The following is an 18,487-nucleotide window of genomic DNA, read 5'->3' as shown; positions in this document are numbered from 1 at the left end:
GCAGAATTTCTAAATAAACAATGTGTGAAACAGAATTAAAGTAAAAAGGAAATCTGTAAGGGGCATGCACTTAACGGCAAATTCAAGAGTCATGCTCCTACAGACAGGTACATTGATTAAACCTTATGTGTTGCAGTACTTATCTTGAGACAGTAAAGGCACTCTAGCAGTGTGCCTTAACGGGTTCTATATTGGCCAAGGAGTGTCATGACTGGGGAAAGGAAACAACTCTGTTTCAGTGCTACCAGAGAGGATAATTGCTTAAGCAATCTTTTCTCTGGTTTCTTATACACAAAAAGTACTATTATGTAAGTACCTCATGGCATTTTTAACACTTTCTGTGTACCCTTCTTACTCCTTCGACATGTTGTTAAAAACTGTAGAGCGATATTGGGCAGTTGAAATGAGTAAATCAAGAGATTAAAATGTGTAGGTTTAGCCTAATATTATATCGATTATAGTAATCTCAAAGCCCCAACACCAAATTATGTTGCATTTATAAAAAGGTAGAGTGTGTCTACTAACCTGAGCAAATGCAATTGCTATCAGTGGTATATTAAAAGCACAGTCAAATGTGGAGATGGTCACAGTATACTGCTTGTCGGCATGTGGTGGGGTAGGCTGGGTTTCATCCACTTGAATGTTACTAATATATATCCCTCTGTTTGCCAGTGCTGGTGGTCTTCTCTCTGCAATGGCTGAAGATTTATAAAGACATGAGATACAGAAAATTAATCCTCATAAATTAATTGGGCTCATAAATTTGCTTGTGCATAATTAAAAACATGACCAGTGCTACAGCCTATGTGGATAAAGCAGGGCAAGGGCCACATATTTTTCCTGAATTCAGTGCAACCCAAACTCAACAAAAACACAAAACACAAAAGGGTAGGTAGAAGTAGACAAGAAAATGTGCTTTAAAGAGGATCAGTGAAAGATTTTTGCCCTGGAGTCGTTGTTTGAAAGTGGTCTTTTTTACTAATATAATCAATGTCTTTAAACAAGATATTCCTCTCAAAGTGGTACAAAAGGGGGTGGTGATGGCTGAAATGCCAGAAACTGGTCCTCGGAAGCTTGTTTCCGGTCCAGGGAAGGCATGGCTTTGCAGTTCGGGCTGAACTGTTCCCATGAGGCACAGGGTCAGACTGATTTGCATTTGGCCATGTCTGAACTGGGGTGGCAGAGTGGGCTAAAGAACGGTGATGGATTCAATCCAGATCTGTTGACTGGGTGTGAGTGTTTGATTGGTTCAGATGCTCCGTCCATCACCACCCCTTTTTGTACCGCTTTGTTCGCCATAAATTGGCAGGGTATGCTCAGACGTGAGTCCCTTGCTCACTTTGCCACTGGATTCAAGCAAGCCGGGCTGAAGACGGCTGAAATACCAGAAACCGGCTCTCGGGAGCTTGTTTCCGGTCCAGGGAAGGCATGGCTTGGCAGTTCGGGCTGGACTGTTCCCATGAGGCACAGGGTCAGACTGATTTGCAGATGGCCATGTCTGGACTGGGGTGGCAGAGTGGGCTAAAGAACGATGATGGATTAAACCCAGATCTGTTGACTGGGTGTGAGTGTTTGATTGGTTCAGATGCTCCGTCCATCACCACCCCCTTTTGTACCTAGATTGAATCTAGTGGCACAGTGAGCACGGGACCCACGTCTGAGCAAACTTTGCACTTACGGTGACAAAGGCAAAAAGAAAAAATGATGGAAGGAATGCTGAACGTATTGAACATTCACACCCAGTTACAGATATGGGTTCAACCATTGTTTTTTGCTGATCACGCCATCCCAGTTTGGACCCAGCCACCTCAGTTTGGAACCAGCCTTATGCAAATCAGTCTTGACCTGGCTCCTGATGAAGCATGATATTTGCTAAATAATCTTGCTTGATCAAATCTGCTCATAACTATGTTATTAACAAAAGCAATGACTAATGGTGTTAGTTTTTAACATTCATGTACATGGGGATATTCAAAAGTACAACGTGAAAATATGCAAGAAGGGCACGATATGTTTAGTAAAATAGAAAGTGCAACATTTAACATACTGGAAGCATGGAGAAATAATGAAGTGTTTTTACATGAATTAAGATGTTATGAGAGGGACTTGAATAAATATGCATTGAGAATCATGCACATAGAAATATAAAAAATACTAATAATAGAGAAAACTCTTACAGAAAATGTTTTATGAAATGTTTTTCCTATCTTCATAACAAGAGAAAAGCAACTATCAATCATAGCTTGATTATTGAAAAGTTAGATTATACTTATGAATTTGATTAGGATAAAGAATCTTTAATTTCTATTTCTTTATGTGTTTCTTTCTTTTTTTTAAATATTAATGTGTGTGTTTTATTTCTCGGAAAAAAGCGACGATTTATGCTTTTTCTATGAGGGCCACAAACCCTGCTAGAGTAATGTTCCTTTCCCTAATGTAGGTCACAGAAGAATGCATTTTGTCCTTCACTATTTCTAAAAAAAAGCTGATTTATTTGTTTAGTTGTGCTTAGCATATCACTAGGACTTTCTTCTTACGGTTAGAGTATTTCTTTCTATGAATAATTCTGTCAACTAATGTTGCAAGTTGATGTAGAAGCGAGAGCGAGGGCATGGAGTTATCAAAATTTATTTTCCTGCTTCTGAAGAGCGATGATGACCTTCATTTTTAAACAAAGAACTTTAAAAAAGAAATCAAGATGAACTAACTGATACGATGATCACCTCATAAGCCTGACCAGTGGAATCACGTGGAACTGTGAAATCACAACTTTAGGGAGATTTAACTTTTTAGCATTTGGGGTATAATTATTACCGTGAGAAAAGAACTAGGCAGTAGCTGTTTCTATGAGAAGAAAGCATTTGCTGCTGTACTCTCTATGCTACTCTGGCCGGCTATTAACCTTGAAAATCCTGGTGAGACTATCTGGACTATCTTGCACTTCATCAGCTGGTGATGTTGTTTAAGCTATACCTTTTCGGACGAAGGGTTAGCTATTTCTGACTATTGCACGCTGTGCATTAGTATTCTCTGATATAGGTTCGTATGAAATACTAAATTGCATACTGATTTGCAATGGTTTATTCTTTTTCTCTCTCTCTCGCTCTCTTTCCCCTCTGTGATTTATTTGTTAATGAACTGAATATCCTTGTTGTGAATTTACCTGTAATATTGAAATAACATAGAATTTATGATTTCTTATGTACTTGCGTATTGACCATTCATATTTGAAATATTTAGAAAAAAGTAACTTGATAAGTATCCAGAGTTTATCTTTATTAATGAATTATTGGTCATAATGTGTGTTGTGATTACAATTGTTGGACAAGCTATTCCTTCATTATAGGTCCTGATGAGGGAAATAGCATCCGCCTCTTATTATTGAGTCCCTATTAGCTCTACCAAAGATGTATTGGAGGACCTGATATATGTAAGTGGTTATTGAGTTTATATAGGCCCCATCCCCTTGGTTATAGAAAAGTTCCTGATTATAATAAATTAGGGATAAAGTGAATGATTAAAAAATGTATGCCTTTTCCGCCGGATCACTCCCCATGGGGAAAAAAAATGACTGACTTAGGCCCAGATCTTTTTACAGGGAGTGAGTGTTTGACATTGTTCAGCATTCCATCCATAATTTATTCTTTTTGCATTTATCACCCTAAGTGGGTTGAGTATGCACAGCCATAGGTCCCATGCTCACCATGCCACCAGAGTCAAGCTATCCTGGCTGATGAGGTGTAAAACTCCGAAACTGGTCCCAGGATTCTTGTTTCTAGTCCAGGAAGGACCTGGCAGTTCGAGTTGGACTGTTCCCATTGGAAGCAGGGTCAAGACTGATTTGAATATGGCTGGGTCCAGACTGGAATGGCATGGTGAGCAAAAAAACAATGTATTTAGGCCGAAATCTCTGTATGTGGGGTGAGTGTTTGACATTGTTCAGCATTCCGTCCATCATTTGTTCTTTTTGCATTGACACAATTCTGAGCACATTTATGCACATTGCACTTGGGGCACTTTTCACTTTTGTATTTTTGATGCTGCTTGATCCTTAATTGTCATTTAATATATCTTTTTGGCATACCTAGGCCGTATCTCGTTCTCTGTTTTCCTGGATTATATAATAGACTTTCTTAAATATGGTATTAAATGTATTATTGGTTCTTTAAATGAAACCTTTAGGAAACTGCTTTTTGATATCAGTTATACGTAGCTTATTTTAGGTTTATGGGTGACTACTGTGGTGTATGTTGCAGATGTCCTTAAACGTTTTTGCTCTGAACCTCCCTGAGCAAAATATTTTGAAGTTGGGCCCCCTCCATAACTATATGGCAAGGATTGGGGGTGGGAAAAACTGAGGGATTTTTCACAGGGACGGAGATCATGATAGCATTTCAGTGGTGCTTTTCTGTTGCTCGTAATCCACACTAAATGTAGGACTTCTAAAAAGCAGCAGCATTGAACAAGAACAGAATTGACCGAAACCCTACTGCCAATAATTTGGGTGCTGTGGACCCCTTTACACTCCACTTGCTGCACTAATGATGGCTGTAGCCCTGAAAAGCAGGCTATCACCCCTTCTTTCACTCCTTCCCCATCATGTCTGATGATCACTTCAATATCGAAACTAGTCCGGTCTCATTCTGAAAGAAAATGAGCTACTGCATGCTGCCCCCTTTTCTGCACCAAGGGTACCATGTGCCATAATGCTACTTTTCCCAGGGCTAAAGTGTCACTGCACCTGTTTCACTAATGATAGCTATTGCCTTACTGTCACTTCTGACATTTGTTAGCAACATGGGCTCACATCTCACACCATCCCTCTGGCTCCCATCTCTCTGATGCCCAAATCAAGGTGTCTCCTCTACTTCATTTTTCCTCTCCCTTGGGCCATTGCTTCGAGGCTTAAAGAAACAGTGGCTCGCCAAGTATGTCCTGGGCCTCTAATGCAGCTGCAGCACCAATGATACCTACAGTTGAGCCATTGCATCTAGGCCTGATGCCCAAAGCAGGCTTTCTGCTGCTTTGTGTAAAAAACAACAAAAAAGCCCCTTAGTGTCCCTCCACCCATCCCCCCAGTTGCTGTGGACCTATTCCATGCACAACAAAAGTGACTTGGGTCCAAATGCTAGAAAGGAAAATGCACCCCTTATTCTTTTTCATAGTAAGGCTGCTATTACTGGGTTCTGCTGCCCACTCACAGAGGTTGGGGGGAGAGCTCTTGTGTTGTGAAATGAGTAGTAGAGAACTAAAGAAGAAACATGCCGTCTCACCAAGATGCCTGCTAACTGAAATAGATGTAAATGTGTGCAATGGTTAAAGGCAGCTTTGGAGCCAGTGTAGCTTTTAATTAATGGAGTCACTCAGCCTCATGGTGACAAATATTATTTTTGAGAGGTGATATATGTGTTGATTAAAAGGAGAGCATCCTTTTAATGGACACCTAAAAAAATATTTACACTAGACATAGTCTGAATTTGTTTTTCGTTTGCAGAAGCCTGTTTTATACAGCATAATACAGTTGTAAAATACAAAAGACATCTGCAGTGATCACATTAGCCAACTGATGTTTCATAAGGTAAACATTTATATTTTCTTTGATTATGTTAATTTGCATTTATTTTTCATATGAGACTGTGCGTGTTTTTATATGCAGTTACTGGAAAGTCAACAAAAAACAATAAAATGCTGATTATTTCTTCTTTTTAGCTATGTATTTGATCCCTATTTCACACTTACTGACCGTGCCCCTTCTCACTGAATTGTACCATCCTCACACTGTTTTGATAGGCTTTAGCCGCTCCATGTAAATGAAGACCAGAACAAACTTTCCACGCTTCTAAGCTATTTTTATGTACAAGCAACTACAGACCAAATTGTGCCCCCTGGGAACCCATCTATGGCCCACCGAGGGGGCATGCCTGACAGTTTGAAGACCTCTGGTATATTGTAACTTTCTAAAAGTAGTATTTTTAGGATGGTTACTTAAAATCTAAGTTTACAATTATAGATATTTTTAAATTGCAATTCAGTAGACCAAACATGACATTTCTACCTGCTCCCAAGCAAAGGTTATCAAGTAATAAATGTAATAATGTAACCCAATGTTATTCTATGGGAGAGGTAGGCCTTGCAATACTAAAATAATTATCTGAGAGTTTTCCACTGCCAGGGCATGATTACGTGTCTAACTTTTTAAATGCAATGCACCCTGCCCACTACGCTGTTCACCCTATGGACTCTTTAGGGTCTACCCTAGGGGTGTCTTATTTGTATGAAAAATGAAGTTTTAGGCCTTGCAAACGGTTTATTTTGACAGTTCACAAAGGCAGTTTAAAACTGCACAAAATGGCAGGCCTAGACATGTCTTTAAAGGTTTTCTTAAATGGGTGGCACAATAAGTGGTGGTATTTGATAAACCACGTTACTAAGGACTTGCAAGGAAAAATAAACATGGCAATTCGGTGTAAGCTAATTTTACCATGCTTAATTGAGAGAGCATAAGCACTTTAGTACCGGTTAGGATTGGTAAAGTGCACAGAGTCCTAAGGCCAATAAAAACAAATCCAGCAAACATAGGAGGGGAGTAGGCAAAGCATTTGGGGAAGCACACCCTAAGGCTGACAGCTCTAACAGTGACAACCTCTCAGGAGGTCCCAGACGTTTGTCTCTACTTCCTGTGAATCCAATTTATATTAGGTTTTCAGAAAGGAGGTTGTTGAGTCATGTTTTAAAGAGCCTCCAAACTGTTCAGGTTTCTGGTGCCAGCCAAGTCCTCTTAATAATTATACACTAAAGTGGGACCCAATGTTTGTTTTCTTGCATTTACTCCTATCTGCACAAAATCCATAGATTATGGATTCACCAAGCAAATGCCCTCATTTGGAGTTGGCAGTGAATCCCAATTTGTTTGGTAACAGGAGTTACCAGAGGATTCTGTATTACAAGTATGTAGTGGTAAAATAGGATGCCTGCTATTTTCAGTCTGGACATTTTACCAGCAAAATCCTAGTGAAAATATTGTGGGTATCAGGCGCGGAAGAACTGATTCCCATGGTAGTTCCCCATTTGTCAGAGTTCCTCCCAGTGTGAGAATAAAACATTTCTGTTCCTGGACTACTCAGTGTGAGGACCATAGTGGCTAATAAACACTACTTAAAAACTATAAATCAGGCCAGTAGTATCGCCATCACATGAGGATTGGATTGCTTTCAAAATACAGGGGATTCATGTCCTCATTTTCTTTCAGAACAATTGGAAACACCTGCAAGGATTTTAAGGATTGATATGATTAAAAATGTTTCCAGCCAGTGTATAATTTGAAAAGGAGAGATACTTTTGCATGGCTTAGCTTGTAATATTTTACTGCTACATCTGAGGTGTATGTAGTGTAAATAACAGCTTTATGTTTTCAAATAATGTTATATACTGTTACCATGTACTGTTGAATACACATGTTATGAAGTAAAGAAATTATCTTACAGACATTTGATAGAGTCCCTTTGGTTACCTAATGGTGACATTAAGCGGTCTATTAGAATGGCGGGTGGATTGCCACCACCCGTCTGGCGGTGGCCATCATCCCGCCATTTCCCACCGCCCGCTCACCAATTCCCCAGCCAAATTATGATGGCGGTGGGGACCCCGGCATACGTAAAGACCAGCCGCCGGTTTTCCGCCAGTCAAACAGGAGACCGGGCGGAAAAGGGCTCAGATATGGTGGCGGTATCTGCAAGACACCTCTATTTATATTATGATGGGCGGCGGTGCAGGGCTTCCATGGAAAGCCAGAGGTTGGGGGTGCATTTGGGGGGTACCCAGGGTTCCCCCCTCCATTTGCATGCACAATGTGGCAGGCACCACGTGGTGCAATATATGTGGAATGTCACCGCCGCGGTGGCATCCTAATTTCCATGGCGGGACCTCCGCATCAATGGCGGTCGGTCCCGTGTCAAAGTCCGCCCGCCACCGTCATAGGCCCCTAGGTGTCTGGATAAGTAATGTTTGGTATTTAGCTTCTTTCTACATTAATAATGGAAGCAATACTTTATTTCTCTGGAATAACTTGTCATGGCTGTTAAGCATAGAGCTTTAAATCTACCCTCCTCAATTTAGGGGGAATTGTTGTACCTCTGAACAGCACCTCTTATTAAAACGAGCAAACTTTTCTACATAGAAATCTTGAAATAATACTGGATAAAAATATTTATTGTAGATATATTTCAAACTATTGTAAGGTGTTCTCAAAGAACTCTTATGTTGCTATTTGATGTTAATATTTTTGCAGACTTGCAACATTTTAATGTGAAATATAATTTACAGCAGTGGGTAACAAATGTACACACAAATTCAATATCTTAGTTTGGCCTTTCACAAACCCTGGGTTACGACCGACTGTTTGGTCGTGAGCTGATTTCTGGTGGTTCACAAAAGTACAAGCAATAAATAAAGATGCCTTTAAATTCAATATTTATCTTGTCACATTGCTGCCCTTCAAAAACAGGGCCCAAATGGCAGATATGTCGTCTGACAAATAGCTGCTTATTGTTTTAACATGGGGATTGGTGTTTAGCAACTCCTCTTACTGTGCAGACAGAGAAAAAAAAGTAAAGTGAATTATGCAACAATCTTGTTGGGCACTTTACAAAATGTAAATATCTGTAAATTAAGAAATTCAGCAGTTAGGAAAGCAAAAAGGAACCACATTGTTTGTCATTCTGAAGTGTGATTAAAACAAAGATTTCACTAGGATCAGAAAACAAATAAAGACACTACTTAGTGAAGCACAAATAATAAATATGCACACAAAAAATCCAATTTGCACACATTATTATTTGTGTGCAATATAATTTTATCCCAAGGGTCTTAGAAAGTTCAAATCCAAAATGAAGGGTCTAACTGGATTGGAACATTAAGGGACTGCATGTAAGAGCATTGCACTTTGAAAACGTTATGGAATGTGTTTGCTTTAGTAAAACTAATAATAGAAAGAGTGTAAACAGGTACTCTACTAGTAAAAAACTCACCATTCTGTCCGTCACTGGTAGCTGTCTGTCCAATGTACATGACATCAACATAGAGTGCATGTGCAGGATCACTTGGTAACAAATACATTGCATACACATATTTTGGTACTGAATATTTTGTTTTTATAAGGTCCTGTAGATTTATGCAAGTGTATGACCAGCTGCAATACAGTAAGAACAAACAGAGGTGTTTACAGTTAATATATCATACCATTTCTGGGTGCAAAAAGAGTTTAGTATGGCAGAAGGTGGAAGGACAAAGGTCTGCACATTGCAAGAATTGGTGCCTTCATGCTCATTATGATCTTTTGCTGGCATAGTTTGTGACTTTCAGTCAATGATCTTTGCTGGTACAGCACAAGCTGGTGAACTCATTTAGCTCAAGTAGGTAAAACCCTTGAATAATTGTTTGGCACATATGAAATATAGAATTATGTATCACAAGCAAAGTGTGTCAATACTTTCTTTAGAAATAAATGTATATGATGAAGCAAATTCTACTGTATTGCAAAATGTAGTTATTCACTCTTCGTCTATGTCACCCAATGTAACATACTGAAGTAAAGAAAAGATTTTGTATCTATACCTGATATGAAAAAGCTCTGCATGCATGCAATAGAATGAATTTTAATTAAATATAGTGTGTCGTTTGATATGATACTCACCCATAAGAAATAGGAATTCTAGAGGATTGTCCTTACTAAAGAACATATGGTTCAGCTCAGTGGGATCTGCCACGAGGATGATTCAAAGATCTAAGACTGCCACTAGCCATGAAAGTGTGACAATAGCTTTCTTTAAACAAACACACCTTACTATATACCACAGGGACCATTGAAGGGCTGTGCTTGTTGGTAAAACTGCCATTAACCTATGTTGCTCTGTAGGTGTTTGTATAATTTTATCTAAACCAAATAACAATTTTAGGATTTTTTCACTCTATGGGGTCCATTACGATGTCTTGCGGATTTCCACCGCCAGCCTGGCGGAGGAAATCCGCCCGACATCCTCTGCCATATTAGGATGGCGGAGGGGACCGTGACGGTGCGGCCGGGGCGGGAAACCTTTAACATGGTGGCGGTGTCTTGTAGACACCGCCCGCCATACAATGTGCTTTACACAATGCATTTCCGTGGCGGCAATGCCCCCACGGAAAGGCATTCGGAGACTCCCTGCGCGGGCCCCTTGCGGGCCCCCTGGGAGTCCGTGGCTAGGGGGGTGCACATGGGGGGTACCTATGGTACCCCCCGCATTTCAGAGTGCAACATGGCAGGCATTGTGCGGTGCCTGTCATGTTGCGCGTTGTGAAACATGCACTTTTACCATTGCGGCGGGCGGAGATTCCTGCTCCGCCCGCCGCAATGGTTATGATAACACCTTAGTTGAGTAGCAACTTCCTGTTACTTGGTCATAACGTAGCCCCATAAGTATTTATTTATTTATTTTATTTATTAAAACATTTATAGAGCGCGAACGAAGGCCCTTGGGCATCTCGGTGCTAAGAATCTCTGCAGTGTTTAACCAACAAGGGGAGCTAGAGTTTATTGATTAAAAAGCCAGGTCTTGAGTTGCTTGCGAAAAGACCAGAGTGAGGTACTCGTTTTGATCGAGTATGGCAAGGTGTTCCAGAGTTTAGGTGCGGCTACAAGGAATCTTCTGGCTCCCCATGAGACAGATTTGGTACGGGGTACCACCAATTCATGTGAACTGGATGAGCGTAGTGTTCTGGAGGGACTGTAGGGAATGAGATTTTGAGTAAAAAAAGCAGGTCCGAATTGTGTAGAGCCTTATACACTAAGCAGAGGGACTTGAACTTGATTCTATTTCTTACAGGCAGCCAGTGCAACTGTCTTATAGTTTCTGACGCAGATTGGTGTTTAGGGATACGTCCAAGGAGCCTGGCGGCTGCATTTTGAATAATTTGTATTTTTTGTAACACTCTTTCTTGGGCACCTAAAAACAGAGAATTACAGTAGTCTAATGTAGAAAAAACCAGGGAACTCAGCAGGGTTTTTCCGGCATTCTCGGGTAGAAATGGCAAGATTTTTTTTATGAGCCGTAATTTGTGGAAGGCCGAAGAGGAGATCTGGTTTGCGTGAGGTAGGAAATTGAGGCGATTGTCAAACATGACTCCCAGATTCCTCACCTTACTAATCGGAGCCGGAGGCTGGCCCATAGATAACGGCCACCAGAGGGAGGACCATTCCGGGGTCAAGTTGCCGAAAATGACCACTTCCGATTTGTCGGAGTTTAATTTCAGGCAGTTGGAGGCCATCCAATTCCCTATTGCCAGCATGCCCTGATTAAAATTGTTGGCAATTTTATGCCCATCATTCCTGACGGCAAGGACCAGCTGGGTGTCATCTGCGTAGGATGTAAGGCTCATCCCATGTGCCCGAATGACTTTGGCAAGGTCCGACACATAAATGTTAAATAGTGTCGGACTAAGGGATGAGCCTTGAGGAACTCCACATGGCAGTGAAAGGGGGGAGGATTGAAAGGATCCAATAGTGACCACCTGGGACCTGTCCGCCAGAAAAGAAGCAAGAAGTTTCTTGGCGTTATGTAGGATACCCATGCTTTCGACACGATCGACCAAAGTAGCATGGTCGACCGTGTCGAAGGCCGCAGATAGGTCCAGCAGAATCAGGACTGCTGTTCCTCCAACATCCCGGATGGATCTGATGTCGTCCGCCGCTTTAACCAGGGCAGTCTCTGTTCCATGGTATTGGCGGAAGCCGAACTGAGATTCATCCAGTAGCTTATGTTCCTCGATAAAGGTTGATAGTTGGAGATTCATAACTTTTTCAAATATTTTTGCCAAGAGTGGGAGACTAGCAATTGGACGATAACTTTTTAGTTCTTCCTTACCGAGGTTCGGTTTTTTGAGGAGGGGTTTTATAAGGGTCTTTTTTAAAGTCTCTGGGTAAACGCCTGTACTAAACATAGCATTACAGATTGCAGTCATAGCCGGGAGAACCACTTCTATGATCGGGAGCAAAACTTTCAGGGGACATGGGTCTAGAGCAGAGCCCGATTTGATAGAGGATATGATGTTCCGAACCTGGGGGCAGGAGACATCTGTGAACTGCAAGAAGGTAGGACCAGAGTAGGAGATAGGTGGTTTCAAGGAGATGTTGGCGTTATTTGCGAAGTCCCGACAGATGTCCTCAACTTTACTAAAGAAAAAGTTAGACAGATCGTCGCAGAGTGATTAGGAGGGGGGAGGTGTCAGGTTGGGAGAATATCCAGCTAGCTGTTTGGTGGTTTCGTATAATGCTTTGTTAGAGTTTTTTGCTGATTCAATTGTCTCACAATAGTACTTTTTCTTTGCCTCACTAATTAAGATTTTATATTTAGCCACTGATTCTTTGTACTTGGTTTTGGCTTCTTCTGCATAGTCTTTCCGCCAATGCCTCTCTTTGTTGCTACACTGTTGTTTGTGGGTACGTAACTCCTCTGAGTACCAAGTATTATGGCGCATTGCTAATCGCAATGTAAAAGTAATCACTCTGAATATTGACTTTATTTTGACCCAGAGAAAGATATTCGCCTAGTGCAACAGATACGATTTGTGTTGGGGGTTTGAAAACTGTTTAGAGTTATTTCAAGTACTTTATTTTCACATTCACACAGCAGCTTCTGCCTGTTAAAAACACCTCTGAGGTTTTGAGTGATCATGTTCATGACTCTTTAAAGTGAAATGGAAATGGACTTGAGATCATATTTAGTATATGATAATATGACCATTTTTCCTACAGAAGCTGTCATCTAAAGGCTCAGGTATGTATTAACTCTTGATTGTATCCCTCTATTGCTTGTCAGACATACCTCCTAAAACGGTATCTTGTTAATCTGCAAGTGAATCTAAAAAGAGATTACTTTGATTATAGCCTTATAGCCCGCCGTAGAGGGCTATACCGGCTATTAAAGGCCCTCTCCAGCGTTAAAGGCCCCGAGCCGAAGGCGAGGGCCTTTAACAAGGGAGAGGGACTTTAATAGCGGTATAGCCCATCTACGAAGGGCTATAAGGCTATTAGAACATTCTGTCACTAGAGGACAGAATGTTCTAACAAAACAAACAAAGCCTTTTGGGAGCGTGAGGGGATTGGAATCCCCTCAGGTTCCCTGAAGCCTTTGTTCACAGTCAGAGCTGTGAACAAAGAAACATTGGAATGCTGGAGCTCCGGGCTTATACCAGTCATGATAAGCCCAGAGCACTCCATTGTTTTCAATGGAGCTCCCAACATTCCAATGTTCTAATAATCATTAATGTTCGTGGCTCCCTGTCTCAATGTGATGCAATTCAATCACCAACTTGAGGTATGTGTGTCAACAATAGGTAAATACCTGGATGATCTTTGTTCGGAGTCTGTTCTTAGCTCTTTTTCTTGTGCCATGCAATCAATAAGCTGATTATTGCTCGTGATAGCACCACACCAAACATGTCAGAAGCATCATAGATATTTTTTATTAGAAGAGCATCTCTTATAGTCAGTTTCACTCTTTAAGTTAAAGCTCAACACCAGGCTATTTTGGCAGGTGATGTACTGTGATGGTATTGGTTTCAAATTGATTTTTGTTCTACAAACAGGTATAAATCTGATTCTGAAACCAAATTTGTTTAGGTGCATAACTAAACAATGTACAGTACAAACATCTCATACTGAAACGCAAAAGGTGACTGGGTCATATTTTACCTATCATCTTGGTGAAAATTATACAGAAAGTAATCTGTCACGTTCTTAACTGTGGAACTCGTATCTTGATACTGGAAGAACAAACCAATCTGCTGATTCAGGAAGCCTCTGTAAGCCAAACACAGCTGTGCACCAAAACAAAATGAGAGAATAGTACATGAAAATGAGATTTTTGCACTGTTCATCTATAGGCTTCTGCATTTATTTAGGAGTTTGATATCACTCAGATCATATCACCAACTGAACCTTTAACCCTTTCGCTGCGGCGGCTATTCCGCCGCAGTGCTAACGGGGCGGGGCGGCCGCGCGGCGGCCGCATGCTGGTGACAGAACCGCTCCGTCACCAGCCACGGTTGAGCTGTGCTGGTGACGGAGCGGTTCCGTCATGACCCGCCCCGCTCAATACAACGGCCGTGCAGGCACGGCGGCCGGGCCATGACGGAACCGCTCCGTCATCAGCACAGCCCAACCGTAGCTAATGACAGAGCGGTTCCGTCATCAGCAGGGGAGGGGTTAAATGTCTTCTGCCTGCTTTTTAAAAAATTAATTATATATTTATTCAAACATTTCTTTATTGTTATATTATAGTAACACGTGCAAGCAAGTTGGCATATCAAAAAGACATTAATAAAATATATATCGATTGAACTTGTGTTACAAAAGTTGACTGAGATAGAGTTATCTTGTCTTATGCCTTTGTTATCTTAGGCTTTTTAACAGAGACAGTGGTCCCTAAACAAACAAAATAGATTCAATGAATATAGACTAAATAGTTCTATATTAACGTCCAGCCGGACCGTTTTATTTAATTAAATAGTTGATTGTATCAAAATCTAAAAAAATATAAATGGGACACCAGACGGTGCCCGACTAAACACACTCCACAAAGAAAGACATACAACATAAATTGTAGGCAAAACAAGAGGTAGTCTGATTGGCATAAATTATACACAGACTAATCAAAAAATACACATATGCACATAAAAAATATCAATGCGTTATTGACATTTGTGTATGCTGTTGACGACGTTTCGAACTACAACTTATTTAGAGTTCATCTTCAGGACTATTGATCCTTTGCCTAGTCTGAATGGCTGAGCGAGCTCGTCAGATTCATGAGAGAATTGAATCGGCTATAAAATTAATGCCGGGTTGATTTCCACCGTTACAATGCCGGGAATGGATTTACACAAACTCCAAGGAGATCGGCATAACAACAAGGTTAAGAATGTCGCGGTCCTAAGTGAGGTCCGGAGTCCCAATATCCGATGCAGGAGGGGTCCACAATAGGAATCCGATTTCTGCGGGGTCAATGCCCAGGACTATTCAGAGTAGCGGGTCCTCAATGGGGGTCCGTTCTGCTTGTGGCTGAATTCGCCCGCAGAAATCGGATTCCTATTGTGGACCCCTCCTGCATCGGATATTGGGACTCCGGACCTCACTTAGGACCGCAACATTCTTAACCTTGTTGGCACAAGGACCTGCTCAATGGGGTCGGGCTGCAGCCTTCATTATGTAGGTCCTGTGGGGTGCGTAGGGGGCTGGGCTGCAGGTGAAGGAAATGGCAGGAAGAGTGAAGAAAATATAAGAATATGGCAAAACAGAGGGCAGAAAATAAGCAGAAAAGGGCAGAAAAGGCAAAGGGCAGAAAAATGAAAAAACAAAAACTTACCTCCATTTGGAAGTCACAAAACTCCATTACGCATGTGTAGATGTTACCTGTGCTTAATACCTGAAATGTATGCATGACCTACACAGTCAAAAGTTTCACTTTTACTATTTTCCTGACCACCTAATCTCAAATCAAATAAACCAGACACATGGGGTAAGGATATTGCACCTCAGAAATTAGTTATTGTTTTTCCAGCTTTTTTCTTTAGTCTTTAATGTTCATTGAAAAAGACAACAAACGCCAGGACGGCATTGCATATCTACTTCAAGTTTCCAGAATGGCCAGAGATGCCAGTACCCTCATGTTACATCACTTCCGTAATATGTCATAGTGTGAAATGATGCCGCATGCGTTTCTGGAGCAGAAGAAAGTCTGATTAAGAGCAGGCAGATACAACATACGTTCTGAAAAGTTGGAAGTGAAAAAGGCATAAAATATACCGTATGAACTAAGGTGCACTGTAGGTAATCTGGTGAAAACATCCTGCAAACCAAATCCAAAGCATACTCCAAAGGTGTATTAACAAAATGGGTGTGAATATTATCATAAAGAAGTGTACTTCTGACACAAAGGAATGTGTTACTCAACCTGCAGTTCGGTACACGCACCTTGTTAGTAGAAGTCAATGAGAGGGGACCGTAGGGCTGTCCTCCTGGCCTAAGATCCTCAGCGGTAAACAGCACGTTGGGATTCTTCAGGGTATAGCGACCGCAAAATGCTTCAATTTCAGTGGTCCTCTGTCCTCTGGCGCCACCTCCCTGCAAGGGTAGTCGAGGCATTACATTACATTGCAAATAGTGCACCTTCTTGCGTTTTTTATTTATTTATTTATGCATTTTTATATAGCGCGGACTTTACCCGAAGGCGTCAGAGCGCTTCACATTCGGAACAGAAATGAAACATAATGAGAAACATTACAAAAGAGCAGATTGCTAAAACATACGTTACTTACATAAGGTAATAGTGACAATTGTGAGCAAACAAAAAAACATGAGGTAGTAAAAATTGTGAGCAACCAAAAATACATGAGGTAGTAAGGGTAATAATGACAATTGTGAGCAAACAAAATACTTGAGGTAGTAAACATTGTGAGCAACCAAAAATACATGAGGTAGTAAAGGTAATAGTGACAATTGTGAGCAAACAAAATACTTGAGGTAGTAAAAAATGATGAACAACCAAAAATACATGAGGTAGTCAAAAGTGCACAAGAGGAAAAGTGACAAGTGTGCAGTTAAAAGAGAAAACAGAGTATAATTTGAGGTATAATACTGCAATAAGTGCTCGGCACAAGAACAGGCGTTACGTAGGCAAGGTGGCACTTGTGCAAGTATCAGAGGTAAAAACATGTGAGAGGTAGCAACCGTGTGTTACAAGGGCAAAGTGTTGTGTGCATGTTACAAAAGGGCACCGAACACAAGTACATGGAGAATACTGCAAAAAGGCAGACACTCCCATCACAGGAGAACACTGGGAAGGCACTCCCATGGTCATGGAAAGTAGTAAATATCAGTAGTGGGAAGCCTTCCTCCAAATAGCAAGAGGACGTGAATTACTATTGGAGGTGTCTCTGGAGGAGGAGAACTTTGAGGTCCCTTTTGAAGGCCTGGGAGGAGGTGGTGGTCCGGAGCTCAGGCGGAAACGAGTTCCAGATTCTCACTGCGTTGCCTGAAAAGGATTGGGCCATTGTTCTTTCCTTCTTGAAAGTGGGAGGTTCAAGCAGTAGATTCTCGGCATTGCGTGAAGGTCTAGAGCCTCCAGAGAGTTTCAGTTTATTCGCCAGGTAGCGGGGAGAGGAGGAGTGCAAGGCTTTGTGAGTGATACAAGCGGTCTTGTAGATAGCTCTAGCCTCGAAGGGAAGCCAGCGGAGGGTGGATAACATCGGTGTGATGTGATCGCTTCTTTTGGCCCCATAGATGAAACGAGCTGCTGAATGGAAGACAGACTTAAGTGGGGACAGGTGAGATTTGGGGAGGCCAGTAAGAAGAGAATTGCAGTAGTCTAGTCTGGAGAGGACCAGCGCTTGCACCAGGGTTATAAGGTCCTGCTCCGGGAAGAAGCGACGGATTCCCCAAAGAAGGCGCAGTTGGTAGCGAGCAGATTTTGCAATAGAATTGATGTGGGGAGTTAGATTGAGTTTTTTGTCTAGAATGACACCAAGAGATTTTGCGCTGTCGACAATGATGGGTTTGTTGTTTAGTAGATTCATCTGATCCATCCATGATTGAACCGGGGGAGGAGAGAGTGAGGAGGAGAAGAGGAGGAATTCAGTTTTGGAGGGATTCAGAATCAATTGATGAGATGACATCCAGTTTTGAATGGAGTCAAGAGTAGATCTTAGGATGGAGAGATCATGAGTGGAGGCAACCTTGAGGTAGAGTTGAGTGTCATCTGCATAGAGATGATAGTGAATCCCTGATTTGCTTAGGAGGTTTCCCAGTGGTTCTAAGTAGAGATTGAACAGTGTGGGTGCAAGTATAGAGCCTTGGGGAACACCTTGACCCACCGCCACAGGAGAAGAAAGACTGTTCGCTATTTTGATCATTTGAGATCTGTCAGAGAGGAAGGATGCAAACCATTTAAGCACAGTGCCCTCCATGCCCATTCTCTGTTGAAGAATATTGAGGAGGGTGTTGTGATTAACAGTGTCGAAGGCTGCGGAGAGGTCAAGGAGAATTAGCAGACAGGACCCCCCTGAGTCGAGTATCCTCAGCGCATCATCAACCACTTGCAGTAGGGCTGTTTCAGTGCTGCAGTTTTGGATGAAGCCGGACTGACAATTGTCAAGAAGATCATTGTCCTTGATATGACGAGAGAGTTGTTTGGCTACACATCTTTCCGTGATCTTTGCAAGAAAGGGAAGGTTAGTAATGGGGCGGAAGTTGTTGAGGTCATTCGCATCAGCAGTGGGCTTTTTCAGCAGAGGGGTGACCTGCCCAGTTTTGAAGGGGACAGGAAGGGAGCCTTGCCAGAGGGAGAGGTTGATCAGAGTGGTCCAATAGGAGAGGGAATGTGTATAGAAGTCCAAGGCAATGGCACTGGGGATAGGGTCAAGAGAATGGTTGGAGGGCTTTGTTTCGCGTATGCAC

At 41.7% G+C, this 18,487-nt stretch overlaps 1 protein-coding gene across 1 annotated transcript in view; it reads right to left on the bottom strand.

Moving 5' to 3' along the window:
- LOC147724585 (fibrocystin-L-like) overlaps positions 1–18,487 on the bottom strand; it is a 505,554-nt gene that overhangs the window by 372,566 nt on the left and 114,501 nt on the right. Inside the window, exons 21-24 of the mRNA XM_086918064.1 lie at positions 16,007–16,156; positions 13,727–13,851; positions 9,027–9,187; positions 526–698 (exon numbers count right to left, since the gene is read on the bottom strand). Of these exons, the coding sequence (XP_086774190.1) occupies positions 526–698; positions 9,027–9,187; positions 13,727–13,851; positions 16,007–16,156 (609 nt within the window). The remainder of the gene's footprint in view (positions 1–525; positions 699–9,026; positions 9,188–13,726; positions 13,852–16,006; positions 16,157–18,487) is intronic.

This window comes from Lissotriton vulgaris, chromosome 4_1, assembly GCF_964263255.1.
Source record: "Lissotriton vulgaris chromosome 4_1, aLisVul1.2, whole genome shotgun sequence".
Classification (NCBI taxonomy): Eukaryota; Metazoa; Chordata; class Amphibia; order Caudata; family Salamandridae; genus Lissotriton; species Lissotriton vulgaris.
The sequence above is the reverse complement of the archived record's forward strand: the minus strand, read 5'-3'. Positions and strand labels throughout refer to the sequence as shown.